Below are 17870 nucleotides of genomic sequence, written 5' to 3' on the forward strand. Positions count from 1 at the left end.
TTGGGGCCCTATCCAGTCATGCTTCAGTGATTCCCTATATGAACAACCATTATTCTATTCCTACAAAAGTCATGGGGGACTGAACCCCCTCTAAATCCACCTCTTAGTAATGAAAACAGAAAATATCCCACTGGCCCAGATTGTCACTACACAAATAAAATAACTCGTCAGAAAAAATTTTTAATCATAATTTCCTGTGGATTAGCACATCAAAAAAGTATGTTCTTACTATCTAAAAAGTTTCATGAAATTATGTTGTGATGTTTCAGATGAGTTTTGATGACAAACTTTTACAGTAGTATATTGAGGCAAATAAGTTCAAAGGAGAATAACTCCTTGAAAACAAGAATGTGTCCCTAGTACACAGATGCCCCATTTGCACTATCATTTTCTATGTTCAGTAGACCTTGAAAATGAGATAAAATCTTTATTTTGGCATTAAAATTAGAAAGATCCTATCATACCTTGACCAAAAACTTTAACCTGAAGCAGGCCAGACAGACGGACAAACAAACAGACGACAGGATGCACAGACCAGAAAACATAATGCATCTCTACTATCGTGGGTGGGGCATAAAAATCTGGAAAGAAATTTTGTATGCATGAGATTAACTTAAAAGGTCCGACGATAGCTCTATATCCACAGCACCACTTTGCAAACTTGAAAAAAAATTGAGTTATTGAGCCCATCCACAATTGGTCTTGAGGAGAACAAATCTGTGTAGGGATGTTTAGATGAGATTTGGTACCCTAATATGTGTTTTTGACTTGCTGTATCATTGGTGTATACCAAATTTCTCATTTCATTCATATCCTATAACTTAAAAATCTGTTCAAATATTAAGTCAAATTGTTACAAAACTACTTTATAATAATCAACCTTTCATTTTACAATTAGTAGTATTCATGAAAGTTTACACACTTTTAAAGATTAGGGATTGACACCAAGTAGGCCATTAGATGTAAAAATATACAAATTAAAAGACAAAGTAGTGAAAATGCTGTTTAATTTTTTATTAATACAAATGAATGTCCATCAATCATTTTTAAAGGTATATTTTCTTGTACTATCATACTAGATACACATAATCATGATTCAAAAGTAGCATCTAAATATCTAGCACAAACAAAATCACAAATTTATAACATCTTTAATTTTGTAAAGTATTCATATCAAATTCTTAATTGCAAAACATGGAATGTAATATTCTTACCAAAGTAAAATTTCATCATTTAGCTATAGCTTCTTGCTGTAAAACAATACAGAATTCTATCTAATTGTTGGTTTGATCGTTGTATTGTATTGTATTGTAAAATGAAGAAAAAAATTGTATGCAAAAAGCTAACTTTTCAGATCTAACAACATTCTTTACAAATAAAAGTAAATTCTAAAAGGACATGCGCATATGCATTTAAATTTAAACTCAACCCATTCAAATTTATATAAATATAAAATCCAAAACATTTACAACCAGTTCTTTTAGTATAGATATAACATGTACTTGAAGCACTGACAATGTACTGGGTATAGTAAATTGTCATTTGATCCTAACACAGGATCAGTGTATAAAACCTATTTAAAATATTCAGATGTTATAAAATCATTAATTCAAATGTATAAAAAAATAAAAAATAAACATAGCACAGACATTTGCACAATAACCTAAAATAGACATTTTGAGGATCAAGTTATTGTTAATGAGACTGTTGTAAAAACACATGGTATGATGACTGATGTATATCAAGAAAAGTTTTTATTTGGAATTCTGAAAAATATTCAGATTCTCTGAACACGTACCCTTTCTGCTTGCAATACCAAGTTTAAAAGTTAAATTTAGCCTTAGTCTTTCTATTTGACTTTGCTTGACCAAAATAACTTTTTTAAATTAAATAATTTTCAAGATAATAAATATTCATAGAAAAGACATAATAGGCTATATTTGACCTTCCCTAACTTGTTCTGTGCTGTGACAAAAATAAAACTGAAGAATTTACATCTGACATGTATAATATAATGTTAGAAAAAAAACATAAATAAAACACACAAAAAATCACATTATAAAATGTTTCTAGAATACTATGGAATTCGTGTGTTTCTAATTTTCGATGGTTTCGTGTGTATTTATAAATTTCAAACTACAAATTTAAGTTTACAACAAATTAAAATCTCATGTAGACTTGTATGCTGATTTTGAAAAAGCAGATATGCAAGTATCAAAGAAAATACAATTTTCCATTACTATTACCCTTAAAAATCAGGTTACCTAAAACAAAACTTTGATCAGTTATTTGTCTTAACATATTGAAAAAGTAATTTAAAACCCTGACAAGTACACTTTTTCCAAATTCTTTGTTCCATATGGGCTAATAAATTAGAGGTTGGGGTACATCTTTTAACACATTTCTCCCAACACCTTAAAAACTTTACCTAATTAATATTTTGAAATAGCACTATCATTATTATAAACACTTTATTCAATCTACACTTTTTCCCATGCAGCTATGTTCACTATGCACTGTTAAATCTATTTGAAGGCTGCTGACTTGTTGTTGATTGGTCGTTTCATGAACTTGTCAGAAGACATATATTTCTTTATGGCGGGAAGTGCTTCAAATCTTGCAACAAAGGCAGACAACTTTGGGTATGAATCTAGAATTCCTGGCTTCATTATTTTATGCTGGTCTAACAATTCATACATTGGAAAGTCACATACTGTTACCTGTAATATGCAAAACAGATTAGTTTAAAAAGGTGTATAAATATTGAGAGAAATAATCTCAACTTGGCCACAATAATTATGTTAACACTAAACACATCAAAGGGTATAAAAGTCATTTTTTCTATTGAAAACAATAAACATACATTTGTAGTCAGAATCCCTTTTTTTTTTTTAAAAGTGGAACATATTTCAATAAAAGTGATTCATTATTTAGCAAGAATATGTCTCACTGGGACACGATGCATCATCACATTATTCATGTTAAGTGTGTCACGGAATAGAATTTCAAAGTTCCAAAAGGAAAAAATGTTCTGGAATATTATTTCCACAGGAATAAATATTACAGTAAATATTCCCAACAGAATAAATGGTAAAGAACATTTGCTCCAACAAGAATAGATATTATGACAATGTTTATAACAAAGTTTCCATTGGAACTTCTGTTAGGTGGAACAAATATACGTTGACAGTGAACAGTCAGAGCTCTAATTTGGCATATTTTATACAACAGGCTGGCAGAGAGACAGCAAATCGGATTTATTAACATTTATTTGTGTCCTGGGATTTTTCAATCTTTCAAGAAGAATTACTCCTGAACAAAAAAAATGAAAATCACCATTATGAAACTTGACCTCAATTTTGTCATCAGTCACAATATATTTAAATTTGAAAAGATTAGGTTGAATGGTTCGACCAATTTGTACCAACTCAGGAATATGACAGTTCTTGTCCATTTGTTTTTGATGTGTTTTGTCATTTGATTTTGCCATGTGATTATGGACTTTCCTAATAGATTTTCCTCTGAGTTCAGTATTTTTGTGAATGTACTTTTTTTACTACTGGAAACACCATTTTTTAATCTTTCAAGAACCATAACTCCTGAACCATAAAAGTTGAAATTGTCATTATTGAACTTGACCTCCATTTTGTCATCAGAAACAACATATTGACAGCCAGGAATAAGAATGGAGTTACAGATAAGCTATGGTAACTTATTCAAATTATACAAATATTTATCACAAAGGGAGATAATTAAGTTGTTTATACTCACATTAGCTCCAGTAAAAAAGTTCTTACTTCCAAGAAATTCTTCAAATTTAGCAAGCATTGGCTGCAAATTTTTAAAGTAGTCTTCTTTCAATTTTTCCTGTAATTAAAATGTAATTATACACATATTTGTTTTATATAAACTTTGAATAACATAGAAAGCAAACAATCATGTTTAATATGTATAAAGAATTTTAAAGTACACAAAACTTAAAACACTTTATGTCCTGAGTTTTTATCACATCAAAGGTTAATTTTTTTACAATCAATTTTTAATTTGTACATGTACTATTTCTAAAATCAACAATATATAATATTAAGTTCTGATATAGACGTTTCAACTTTCAAGATGTACTTATTTTAATTGTTATATTTTATAAAACAATGAAATTCCAATCAGTATTATACATTAAAGCTAACTTGAGTATAATACCTGGCAAAACTTGTATCAGTATAAAGAGAGTTATAATACAGACCAAGATCAGAACCTGAGGGCTGATATTGACTGAATGGTTGGTAATATGCTACAAACTATTTCATGTTTTGTTAGACTGTATATTTAAGCATGATAATTCAATAGGTATTCCAAGCACAGGTGTGATACAGGATATTAAAAACAAATCATGTGATAGAAGTTTCAGAGTAGTAATTATGTCGGCTATATACCCAGTACTTTTTAACAGCTAATGCAAAATAATGATAAATTTTAATACAGTGACACCTGTGTTTTCCAAAACTTGAACAAAAATGAAAACCTGTACAGATTGAACCATAACTTAACTGAAAACTTGTCTAAATTTCAGGTGTCATACCACCAATTACTCCCTCAAATTTAGAACGTATGTGAAAGTAGGCCTACTCGGACAAAAAATAGTGCATTTGATGTCCTATTTTACTTAAACTAACCGACAAATTGGCAGAAATGAAACTTTTGTTGAAAGAGGAATATATTATGACCATTTTGAGCTAAAATTTACTTGTTTATGAGTTTGCCTTCAAAATTGAGGATTAATACACTCCATAGTATACTAATTTAAGATTTCCAGAAAACCAGGGGTTATTTTTAGTGGTACCTCTATTTCGGAACACCTTTTCTTTTTTATATGATTTTAAACACCTATTGAAAATTGGCATGTAGAAAGCTGATACATGTAGGATTCAGGATATACCTGGTTTCTATGAAGTTAAACTTAAGGTAAAATATTTAGAAAGCTGTGAAAAATGTAAAATTTGGTTGAACAGATAGGGACTTTTAATTGGTGGTATGACACCTAAACATAAGCAGACTACACCAGATATCTGTATAAAAACAACCGTAACTACATTGGAAGCCTGTCTAAAAGCAAACAGACACAGATTTAAGGGTATACGATACAGTTACAGGGGAGGTAATGACGTTGCTGAAGTAAATTGTTATTTCTTTGCGACCTCAAACTATGTCAGTTTTCGACTGATTTTTATCATTTAAACTTATCTAACTTGAAAACACGTTCATAAACCCCTCTTTTTAAAATGCTATATAGTTAGTTAATATACGCGAGAAAATTATGTGTGCTCATTTTCATTAAAAAGTAAATAGTGCAATTTTTTAAAATTTGATAAATATACAGCAAGAAATGATGTTTTTTTCTACATTCATGTATATTTGAAAAATATGAGTTATTTCTGAATAAAAAATGTATAAATTTTTAGGATACTCATAAAACACAGAAATTTCAAATTATTTAACAAAAAACAATTTGTGTTTATCTTTCAAAACAAAAGAGTTATGTCTTTCTTTAGAAAAATAAAAAAAGGCCACAACTCCAAATTTTGAGTACATATACAAAATTTTGACCTCATTTTACTCAAAAAGTATAGCACATGAACTTCAAGAAGGTATATTTTTTTTACATATTTGGTTTAATCAGGTAAAAAATAGTCTATATGGAACTTTTTATCCAAATGTAAATACGGAATCAAAATTGTATTGTATGCCCTTAATCTTCAGTTTGTAAAGGGTTCAGTATGGACAGATTTCACAGTAATTTTACTTACATAGTCACCATTGTAAGCCAATCTAACGGTACCATTTCTGAAGTCCATGGCATTCTCTAACATCACATCACAATCTACTATTTCTTGTGTTGTCTTGCCCACTGTAAGCAAACATAATACAATAATCATAGTTTTTTCATACTATTGCTTTATTAAAAAAAAAATGAAATAACAAAGTTTGTCAAAACTAAATGTATGCTAACATTCATACATATATGGAAAATTCATAAATGTCACTAAAGAAACAATTCGTATTTTGTCAAAATTAATTTTGCAATTTTTATAATGTTAACAACAGTGTTAGTGTGTTTTTTGCAGCAGAGGAGAAGATTTGATAAAACCATCTATCATGTCTATAATAACAAAATCATCATTGATACTAGGATTAAATATTTACACAAGACACATATTTTGACTACAAAAGAGTAATCAGGAACACTTAAACCAAAAAAGAAAAGAAAATATAGTGTGAAATTGAAGAGCATAGAGGACCAAATATAGCTAAGGTAATCTATTTGTAATCTATTTGTATTTTAAAATGATATTTGCTTTCGGTCTTTTATTCTAATGCATATAAGAACCAGATGCTCCGCAGGGCGTAGCTTTATACGACCGCAGATGTTGAACCCTGAACAGTTGGGGCAAGTATGGACACAACATTCAAGCTGGATTCAGCTCTAAATTTGGATTGTGATTAAAAAGTTGACACAGCATAGGTTTCTGACACAGAATGAATGTGTTCTAATGAACTTAAAATTTTTGTTTTCTCTTAGAGCAATTCACTATGCTGTTGAATATTATTCCTCTCAAAAAAATGTTTGAAGAAATTTTCTTTTTATTTATGAAATTTCAAATGAGAAAATTGAACCCAATTTTTTTTATCACATCCCCCTTTCCCTTATTCCAAAACTAATCTCAATTAAAATTTCTAATGGAGTTTGCAACAATTACTACTCATTTAAATACATCATAAATTATTAAGATGTAAAAAAACTGCTTGTTATCACTGAATGGTAAAGATTATTTTAATTTATCAGTTGGTAGTAAAAAGTGAATATACATTGTATATTGTATATATAACAAAGATTTAAGTTGATTCTGGACAAAGAAAGATAACTCCAAATAAAAAAAATTCTTACAATTAGATATTTCTTGCTTACTATTCTGGACAAAGAAAGATAACTCTAATTAAAAACAAAATTGCTATTTCACAATATTTTGCAATAAGATATTTCTTGCCATTGCGCAATACTGTCCAATTGAAAAGACTTGCTATTGCACAAAACTTAATATAATAATTTTAGATCCTGATTTGGACCAACTTGAAAACTGGGCCCAGAATCAAAAATCTAAGTACATGTTTGGATTCAGCATATCAAAGAACCCCAAGATTTCAATTTTTGTTAAAATCAAACTAAGTTTAATTTTGGACCCTTTGGACTTTAATGTAGACCAATTTGAAAACAAGCCCAAAAATGAGGAATCTACATACACAGTTAGATTTGGCATATCAAAGAACCCCATTTATTCAATTTTTGATGAAATCAAACAAAGTTTAATTTTGGACCCCGATTTGGACCAACTTGAAAACTGGGCCGATAATCAAGAATCTAAGTACATTTTTAGATTCAGCATATCAAAGAACCCAACCGATTAATTTTTTGTCAAAATCAAACAAAGTTTAATTTTGGACCCTTTGGACCTTAATGTAGACCAATTTGAAAACGGGACCAAAAGTTAAAAATCTACATACACAGTTAGATTCAGCATATCAAAGAATCCCAATTATTCAATTTTGATGAAATCAAACAAAGTTTAATTTTGGACCCTTTGGGCCCCTTATTCCTAAACTGTTGGGACCAAAACTCCCAAAATCATTACCAACCTTCCTTTTATGGTCATAAACCTTGTGTTTAAATTTCATAGATTTCTATTTACTTATACTAAAGTTATGGTGCGAAAACCAAGAAAAATGCTTATTTGGGTCCCTTTTTGGCCCCTAATTCCTAAACTGTTGGGACATTAACTCCCAAAATCAATACCAACCTTCCTTTTGTGGTCATAAACATTGTGTATAAATTTCATTATTTTCTATTTACTTAAACTAAAGTTATTGTGCGAAAACCAAGAATAATGCTTATTTGGGCCCTTTTTTGGCCCCTAATTCCTACACTATTGAAACCAAAACTCCCAAAATCAATCCCAACCTTTCTTTTGTGGTCATAAACCTTGTGTCAAAATTTCATAGATTTCTATTAACTTAAACTAAAGTTATAGTGCGAAAACCAAGAAAATGCTTATTTGGGCCCTTTTTGGCCCCTAATTCCTAAAATCTTGGGACCAAAACTCCCAAAATCAATACCAGCCTTCCTTTTGTGGTCATAAACCTTGTGATAAAATTTTATAGATTTATATTCACTTTTACTAAAGTTAGAGTGCGAAAACTAAAAGTATTCGGACGACGACGACGACGACGACGACGACGACAACGACGACGACGACGCCAACGTGATAGCAATATACGACGAAATTTTTTTCAAAATTTGCGGTCGTATAAAAACCTAACAAAAAATATACATATCTCATTATAAGATTAACATCATGAAGAATATTTCATACTATAAGTATTTAATCTTACACAAGTTATGTTTCTTGGCAATGTATCTTAGAATTGAGTTACTCTGTGTGATTCTGATGTCACCATCTATGTAATATGGTAGCTGAAAAATACAACATTTGAAAAATAATAAATTTGGTATAAGGGGGTCTCATTGGGGGGTTCCGATCCTGGATCCAGCTTATTGTTTTGTCAGATTCCCGTATCCCGCTTACACTATGTACGTAAGCATTTCTTATATTTTTGTCATTTCCTGGGTCCCACTAGACCTCATTTCCTGTTTTCACGACACAATAATTTGACTTTCACGTGTTACGCTTACAAAAAAATCGGCAATCCCACGTCACGCTTAGACCCCAATGAGACCCACGTATAAGACATACACAACTTATTACATTGTTTGCAATGAAATAATAAATTTCATGTTAAAACAACACCAATATGCATGTAATTAAAATCACTTTGAAATTTGATTAATTGATTGATTGAATAGGGTTTTAATAAAGGCAACAGTAGTATACAATTGTTCGAAATTCATAAATCGATTGAAAAGAATCAATCCGGGTTACAAACTAAAACTGAAGGAAAGACATCAAATAAAAGACGAGAACTAGGACACAACAGAAACACAACACTTAACACTTTTGTGCTATTTCGTAGTGGTTAGTTTTTATTTGCGGAGGAATTTCTACTTTGATATTAAAATCTAAAACAATGTGATCCTAATTATCTAAAAAGAATATCAAAAAGGTGTTTAAAAAAATCTTTTCCATAAAGTTCCATATCTAAAGAAAAATCAAATGAACTTTTATTTACTTAGTGATGTTATTTTTGTGATGCACTTATGAAATTAATATATAAAATTAGGAATCATTGTTTACAAGTATATATACTTACATTTGGGAAAGGTAATCCTAATGTGTTCTTGACAGAGGTCCAGCACTCTCGGCTAAATCCTGGACCTGAAAAGTAATAACAAATATAGTCAGTCAATCTGTTATAATGAGCACATTTACTTTGCAATATATTTTACCATGCATTTTTGTTTATATAATTTGGGGCATCTACATGAACTATTATGGTATCCTATTCATCCTTGACAACTCATAAGGATTTTGCTTTAGTCAAAGGATGTTTTAAATGTTAAAGCCTAGATCTTGCATGGTCAGTCATAGAACATCTGACAACTTGAGGGGGTGGGTGGGGTTAAGATATTGTAATTTTTTTGTGCCATATCATATGATATGTATTACCTAATATTATTTTTAATACATGTTTTATAGCAGCATGGATGCAAATTTAATATGTATTTTATTTTGAACTTATAAATTCATATAAAACTTCAGATTAAAAAAAAACGTGATGCATATGTTTTTTTATAACTATTTAAAAGGATAATTCTTATTATAAAACTTTTTCTCAAGAAAATTCTATAATTTGTCCAAGTTTAAAAAAAACAACTTTTTTGTATTAAATGTTTGCTTTCAGTGAACAATTCCCCGATATATTTTCCATATGCAGTGACAATTTTTTTTGAAATAGGGTGATCCCAATATGCATAAACCCTGATATATTTAACTACATGTATCATGATCATATTGTTCATGTTAAACATGTCTATAGGTTGCATTTCTGTAAATATTGACAATGCAATTTCCCATAGGAACTCCTTTAATGGCTAAAACTGTACCACTTTTACTATGAAGTTTTGAAAAAAATCTTGTCCTAGAACTGAAAGTTCATTTGCACCACAATTTTTTTCAAAGGTCAAAATATAGGGCTGTGCGGCATATTTTCAACGTTATATGCCCTGAACTTCTCAAAGTTTATTCTTGCACTAATTTTCTTAACTACCCCTACCTCGAATGAAAGGTTACCACAGATTTCAATGTTAACAATATGCACATGTTTATTTATTGGTAACATTCCCAAGTTCTGTCTCTGCGATATGGAACACAATGAGCATAACTGGGAACCAGTATGTAAACAAAATTATTTTCTATGAATATTCAATTACTCCCCAAAAGAGGAGGGTTTTCAGAAACAGCTGTATTTACAAAGTGCAACCTTAAACATCCATACTTCTTTGATGATTGTTTACTAAGATGACATCGGTAAACTACGGCTTCAAAACAGGACAATTAATTAGCTGCCATATTTTTAACATCATGACAGACCAAGAGAAATTTTTGTTTCCCATTTATGCGATATGGTTGCATAAAAATAATTAAATCATGCACAGTAGACTAAGTTTATGATATATACATGCATTGGTTCAAGAATTGGATAAACATTATTTTTCACTAGTCACAAGTTTCATATGACTTTAACCTACCCTTTTCCTTTTCAAAGAATGTGAACTGCTGGTTTAAAAGAAAACCAATGGATATCTTATATTTAGTCAATTACTGCCCTTTCTAAGTAAGGGATAGTAAACAGGTAACTGGGGAGGGGGAGGAGAGGTCTTTTTTGGCAAATAGCCTGAGATTCCAGATATTTTAAAAGAATAAAAATTATGTATCATGTCTGTATGCATGATTAAAAAAAATCTTGAAAATTATATAAAACCAAAAGATCATATCATATTATATTAATATACAATAAGATTGGGTTCTAAAAAACTACACATATGTTAATGCTTAACCTACCTACCCTAATTGTTAATGCCATAGGCTGATCCAGGGGGCCCTGGGCCCTCTTTTGTTGGAAAAATTTGGTTGATTATATAGGGAATCACTGAAGCATGACTGGAGGGGCTTATGAAAAGTTCTAGATCAGCCACTGAATGGTTACCAAATCACTTTTTATGCCATTTTGAAACAAGTACTTTTAAAGTCAGACTTCTCAAGTATTAAGCAGCGCAAAATTGTTTGAAAAATAAAATGATATTGCTTACTGCCTACCAATTTTTTTTCATCACATTAACAAATACACATGCATGTATCATTTTTTTAGGCCTTACCATCTCCTTGTTCATATTGGACATCTTCAAAGTCTTCCCCAACATAGTTCTGTAATAATCTCACTGGCTGTGCAAGCTGAAATGGTTGAAACAATACTCATTGTACATGTAGTTGTAATGTAATGATAAACAGCAGCTGGTGCAAAAAAAATAATTACTTTTTTTTATTTTCAGAAGCAAGCCTGAGGGTTTAGAAATAGAATGACACTTTTCATATCCTCTAATTTAATTTTACAGCATAAACTAAAAGTCATTGAACTCTTAAACACACTGTTTGATTACAGCGAAGAGGACTGTTACACCTTTTGGGATTCTGAGTTTGGAGCAATTTACTAAATTGGCCATGTCAGGCCAAATCAGAAAAACACTTCATACTCAATATCTCAAACAAAAAGGGATTATATCATGCCCTTCTGCCTTGACATTCTGCAGTCATTATATGTTAATAGCTACAAACAGTAAAGGAAACATTCTACTTCTACCAGATAATGTCACAATCAACAAACTAATTATTCTTCAATTACTTTGATGTGTATACATTGTAAGTACCCCTTCCCTCCCCTAAAATGTTTGAATTTAGTTCAGCTTTGTTGCCCAGACTTTGAAAGCTTCAACTGATGGGAATCCTGGTCCGTCCGCCCTGATTCCGGTTCGCCCTAGCTAGTTTCTGTTTTGGCCCTGATTTTAGTTTTTAGTATATAGTGTTGCGTTGTGTGTATATAATTGAATGTGTTGAACCTGAGGAAGGAGAAAGTTCCAATCTCTGTGGAAAAAATAATATTTCCGGTAATCAATTAAAAATGCAGCTAGGATTTTGAAAGCTTATGTCAAGCTAGACCCAGATTACTCTGACGTCCAACGGCTGTTTTGCCAGAAAAGCTGGGGCCATGGTCCCACAGTCCCAGCTTGTCTGGCAAAACAGCTGTTGGATGTCAAGAGTAATCTTGGACCGGTCTCACTAATTAGCGACAACAAGCGTCAACAAGAATTATTTTAGTGACAACAAGCGACAAGAAACTATTTAGCGACAAGAAAACATATTTGTTTTAATTAAAATTAATTGTTGTAATAAATATTAAAAGAATGAATATGCAAAAGAAAATAATTTTAGCGACAAGAAAGTTAAAATTGATAGAAAAAAATTAAACCTTATTTACATATTTATTTTGTCATCTATTATGTATAACTCACATTCAGATCCAAAAGTTATACAAGTAAAATTGCAAAAAGATCTCAATCAAGTACAAAAATGGAGCAATGACTGGAGAATTAAACTTAGCATTCAAAAAACAGAGTACAGTATATTCAGCAAAGACTGAAAAAAATAAAGTCCAAAATATCAAACTAAAGCTTGGTAACACAATTCTAAAATACAACCCTAATCCTAAAAAAAAATTAAAAAAATATATGGACCCCAAGGTAGAATCACATTATCTTAAACATATTCTTCATATTTAAAAATGAAAAAAAGAAGCTCAATCTCTTTCTTCTTCACAAATGTTTACTTTCTTCATCTACCAATATAATAATATAAACTTCACAATCTCTTTCTTCCTCACAAATGTTTCATTTCTTCGTCTATCTATATAATAAAACATTTTAATTAGACATATCTGCTCGTAAATTTAAAAAAACCCATTACATACAAATTTCTTTATATCTAATAAAAAAATGTTTTCGTGTCGGTAAATAGTCTTCTTGTCGCTTGTTGTCGCTAAAATAATTCTTGTTGTCGCTTCTTGTCACTTGTTGACGCTTGTTGTCGCTAATTAGTGAGACCCATCTTGGACTAATGTCAAGCCTGTTTCTTGACAGTCACTTGGGTGGCATCAGATGACCTGCCTTTCATATTTCCCCATTTTAAAAACATGGTGAGGCTTGTATCTATTCTTATTTTCGTTCATTTATAATTGATTGATTAACGTTTGATCAATGTCCAGTGGCAAATATTTCATACTGGTTGTTTAGGGCGAAAGTATGATTAAAAAACACAATTAAATAATACTGTAGCAGAATTGTACGTAAAACTATTCGTAATATTTAGCTAACATTAAGTTTGAATGCGTTATGATTTCTTTTTTTCAATTATGATTTTTACTTTCAGAGGTGGACAGGTACGTGTTGTTCTAGATTTTACCCTTATACCCTCCAGACATGCAGGGATTTGTATTATTCCTAAATTGTTGTTACTACTTACGCCTCTAATTTTCCAATATCCTAGAGTAGGCATCCTTTTAATTGTCACTTAAATTCAACTAAGTAAAGATTGAGATGAGAAAAGAAAGGTTTCTCTTCGCCGGGTTTTATAAAAGTCGCACTGCAGACGGAAAATTATCCGGATGACGTGGTCGCAAGAAAATTTGTGTCTCGGCGATTGGCCAATGAAATTTTAGATTTTTTTTTCAGAGGACCTTCCTTTATCTTGAAAACAGATTTGCGGGAAAAGCGTTATCCCCTATGTCATTGAATCATTGGCTGTAATCAATGGGACATTCGTTGAAACGGCATATAGATGTACTCTGTATAAAGTTACTTAGCTAGTACTACAAAATGTACGGTTGATGTATATAGTTTGGAATCACAGGCACCCGTCTATTCCTATATACCTTTATCATATATAAACATGTAAAGGTACATGTATATAGGGGAAAAAAATCCGAGACGCGAGTGCCTGTGGTTGGAATACAAAAGGCCTTATGATTTATCTTGATCAATTTTATAAATACAAATAAACTATTTTTTTTACAACAATGAAAAGTTGTGTTTTTATTTTATGGTCTTGTTGTTTCAGTTAAATTAGTTTTCCGAATAAAAGCGAATTTTCATATGTTCTTTATTCCCTTTTTCCAAAAAGTATTTTTAAGACTGGTTTAGCTTTTCATGCAATATTTTGTAATCATTCGGGAATTTCCCAACTGTAATCGCTTTCTTTTTAATACCCAACGAACCCGGATACGCGATAAACTCGGTAGATCAACAAAAATCATGAAATCGATTTTATGTATTTGCTTTAACTGATTTACCGAGTGCATGTGTATAGTTTATCTGTCATTCATCATGCAGTTTCATTTGATCAGTTCTATACCATTGAGTTGTATTACTATTTTTAAAAAGGCATTAAGCATGTTTAGTGTAAACAATATTTTATACACTAAAATAAGTTTGATTAAGCGACGGGATAACCCTATCAGTACAAGCCCTCTACAAACAACAAGGTAGCCTACGTAATTTTTAAACCATGGTAATACAACACACAGATATGTGTAAAATGACAACGTGACTAACAAAAATATCCATGTCCAAAACTTTTTGACAGTTGGCTTAAAGTATATCATGTATATATGCTACCCTGAGTACACAAATAACTTTTCAAGTTTGGCGATAAACGACTCGAGCAAACATGTAGGAAATTGTATGACTCAGTAAGGAAGAAAAAATATAATCCCTTGCTTCGATACAGAAAACTTGATGTAACTTGGCAAATCATGCAAACAAAACTAAAATTTAAAAGAACTCCTGTGCAGTGCTTTTTCAGTCTGAAAATAACATTCATAATTTGGGATGAATACGAGGTCGTTAGAGTGATCAGTCAATGGAGTTAAATAAAGAATCTAATATTACTATGTATTATATATTTCAAATATTTCATCTCACGTTCAGCAGACAAGGAAGTTATATGAAGTTATAGTACTATTATATAAACCAAATAAATTATTTCTATATACTAGTAAGCAGAAGTTCTGCTTTGTGACGTCAAAGTTTGAATTTTGAAACTTAAAGGTGTTCGTCGATTCCGGCCTGCCTCTACATCGCAAAAAACACAAACCGCACGATCTGCCTTTAAATCGGCAGTAATGCCATAAACCATCAATTTTATATAAGCATTGTTCACTGACAGTACCCCTCACCAACATGAAAGACCCCGTATCCGCTCTCACAGGGTCATTCTTCTGCTGAGAGTCTGAGGGTAAAGAACAGTCAGCAGACCATATTACATCATGCGAATATCAACCTACTTCTTTTTACAATTATTTGATAGAAAAAAGTAAAATCACAAAAATACTGAACTCAGAGGAAAATCAATTTGGAAAGTCCATAATCACATGGCAAAATCAAAAAACAAAACGCATCAAAAACGAATGGACAAGAACTGTCATATTCCTGACTTGGTACAGGCATTTTCAAATGTAGAAAATGGTGGATTAAACCTGGTTCTATAGCGCTAACCCTCTCACTTTAATAACAGTCTCATCAAATTCCGTAAATAATGGTGATTATAGAATACCATTATTTCATACAATAATTGTATCCCTAGCAGACAAAGATGAGCGCTGTAACCTATAAATACAAAACAGCTTCACGGCGTCTTTCGTGTTTAAAATGTCACTGTTAAAAATACAAGGATCTTAAGAGAATCAATACTAAATACATAGCACTATAAGGGGGGGGGGGGGGGGGGGTATTTACACTTTAAAGAAGAGTTTTGCTTAGAACCATATCTATTAAAATTGAGGCAGTTTGGTGATTATTTGAACAAAGTCGTGATAAATCTACATGTAACTGATTTCCATGTTTATGAGGTTATTAAACTAACCGATTTTTTTTTATGTTACACGAATTTGTTAAAGCTTAATTTGAATGCAATACACACCACGGATCATAAGCCCACATGGGAATCAGATCCAGTTTTTACTGATTCGAATTTTGAGATATCCGGTGTGATTATGATTGAAGAGTCATAACAATTAGGGTAAATCATGGACATGTATGATTTTAAGAATAGATGTTGGTCAGGCCATCTTTCCACTTGTTTATATGAGCCTTAGTGATAAAATCGATCAACTGACGATTTTCTCACTGAGGCTCATACGTTTTAGTTCAGTTTTAAACTCAGATTGCTCTTGACTGAAGTAAATTAAATACAAGGTCGACACAACACGGCTAAATCAGTTAAAAAAATCGTTCTGAACAAGACAGGAATCTGTGGTTCCTCAGCTGTACATTAGAGCATTATTTGTTTTATGCATAATAGCACTCTGACATTTCCATTGTTATAAAACATTATATAACTTTCAATTACTTAATTTTGCAAAAAGTCCTCCAAACCAAATGCCGTTTACCCAATGCCTTCGTTTAATCAAATGAAGATGGAAGCTTACAGAATGACGATTGGGGCGATAATGCAATGACTGCCTGTACGATCATGCAATGACTATGAACGATGATGCAATGACAATGAACGATCATACAATGACTTTGAACGATAATGCAATGAATTTGAACGATCATGCAATGACTGTTGGAACGACCATGCAATAACAGCTGAAACGATTTTGCAATGACAGTTGCAAAGTTCTTGCAATGACTGCTTGAACGACCATGAAATGACTGCTTGAACGATCATGCAATGACTTTTTGAACGATAATGCACCTAATGTTTGAACGATAATGCAATGACTGTTTGAACGATCATGCAATGACTACTTGAACAATAATGCAATGACTGCTTGAACGATAATGCAATAACTATTTCAACGATCATGCAATGACTGTTTGAACGACCATGCAACGACTGTTTGAACGATAATGCAATGATTGCTTGAACGATCATGCAATGACTACTTGAACGACCATGCAATAACAGCTGAAACGATTTTGCAATGACAGTTGAAAAGTTTTTGCAATGACTACTTGAACGACCATGAAATGACTGCTTGAACGATCATGCAATGACTGCTTGAACGATCATGCAATGACTGTTTGAATGATAATGCAATGACTATTTCAAGGATCATGCAATGACTGTTTGAACGATCATGCAATGACTGTTTGAACGATCATGCATCGACTGTTTGAACGATCATGCATTGACTGTTTGAACGATAATGTAATGACTGTTTGAACGATAATGCCACGATTGCTTGAACGAATCGATAATGCAAAGGCGGCTTGATCGATCATGCAATGACTGCTTAAACGATAATGTAATGACTGCTTGAACGATCATGCAATGACTGCTTAATCGATCGTGAAATGACAACTTTGACAATCATCGAGGGCTTCTGAAACAATTATACAATAATCAATGGGACTATTATTTTTCATGACCACTTAGTAGAGTGATCATGTAATGAATGCTGAAACGAGGATGGGAAAATTGTGAAATAACACGATTTCATTCGAAACGTAAAGGAATACAGCACCTCAGGAGATTAGAGTAAGGAAATTTTTTTTTTCAAAGTAAATTCTTTTAATATGTTTGCCTGTTTATGACTTTTGGGTTGATTTTACTTCTTGGAATAAATATATTCGTATAGGACGTCAATGCATAACTGCTGATTGTATGTGAAATTATAAATAACATTTTTTTTTAAATTCAAGTTAAAAAAATAATTTTTTAGCAAAATATACAATACAATACGATACAATACAATATGCTTTATTTCAAAAACACTCCTTCACATTGACATGTGAAACAAGGGGTAAA

The 17870-nt window shown here is 31.5% G+C and overlaps 1 protein-coding gene across 1 annotated transcript; it reads right to left on the reverse strand.

The window, feature by feature from the left end:
- Nucleotides 1–990: 990 nt before the first annotated feature.
- LOC134721315 (glutathione S-transferase Mu 4-like) lies at nt 991–13767 on the reverse strand. Its single transcript, XM_063584220.1, has 7 exons — nt 13581–13767; nt 11384–11459; nt 9319–9383; nt 8443–8524; nt 5805–5905; nt 3772–3867; nt 991–2720 (listed from the first exon to the last, which is right to left on the reverse strand). Exons 1-7 carry the CDS (start codon nt 13611–13613, stop codon nt 2526–2528), a joined length of 648 nt encoding a protein of 215 aa, XP_063440290.1. The 5' UTR covers nt 13614–13767; the 3' UTR covers nt 991–2525.
- Nucleotides 13768–17870: the final 4103 nt, after the last annotated feature.

Source organism: Mytilus trossulus, chromosome 1, assembly GCF_036588685.1.
Source record: "Mytilus trossulus isolate FHL-02 chromosome 1, PNRI_Mtr1.1.1.hap1, whole genome shotgun sequence".
Lineage (NCBI taxonomy): Eukaryota > Metazoa > Mollusca > Bivalvia > Mytilida > Mytilidae > Mytilus > Mytilus trossulus.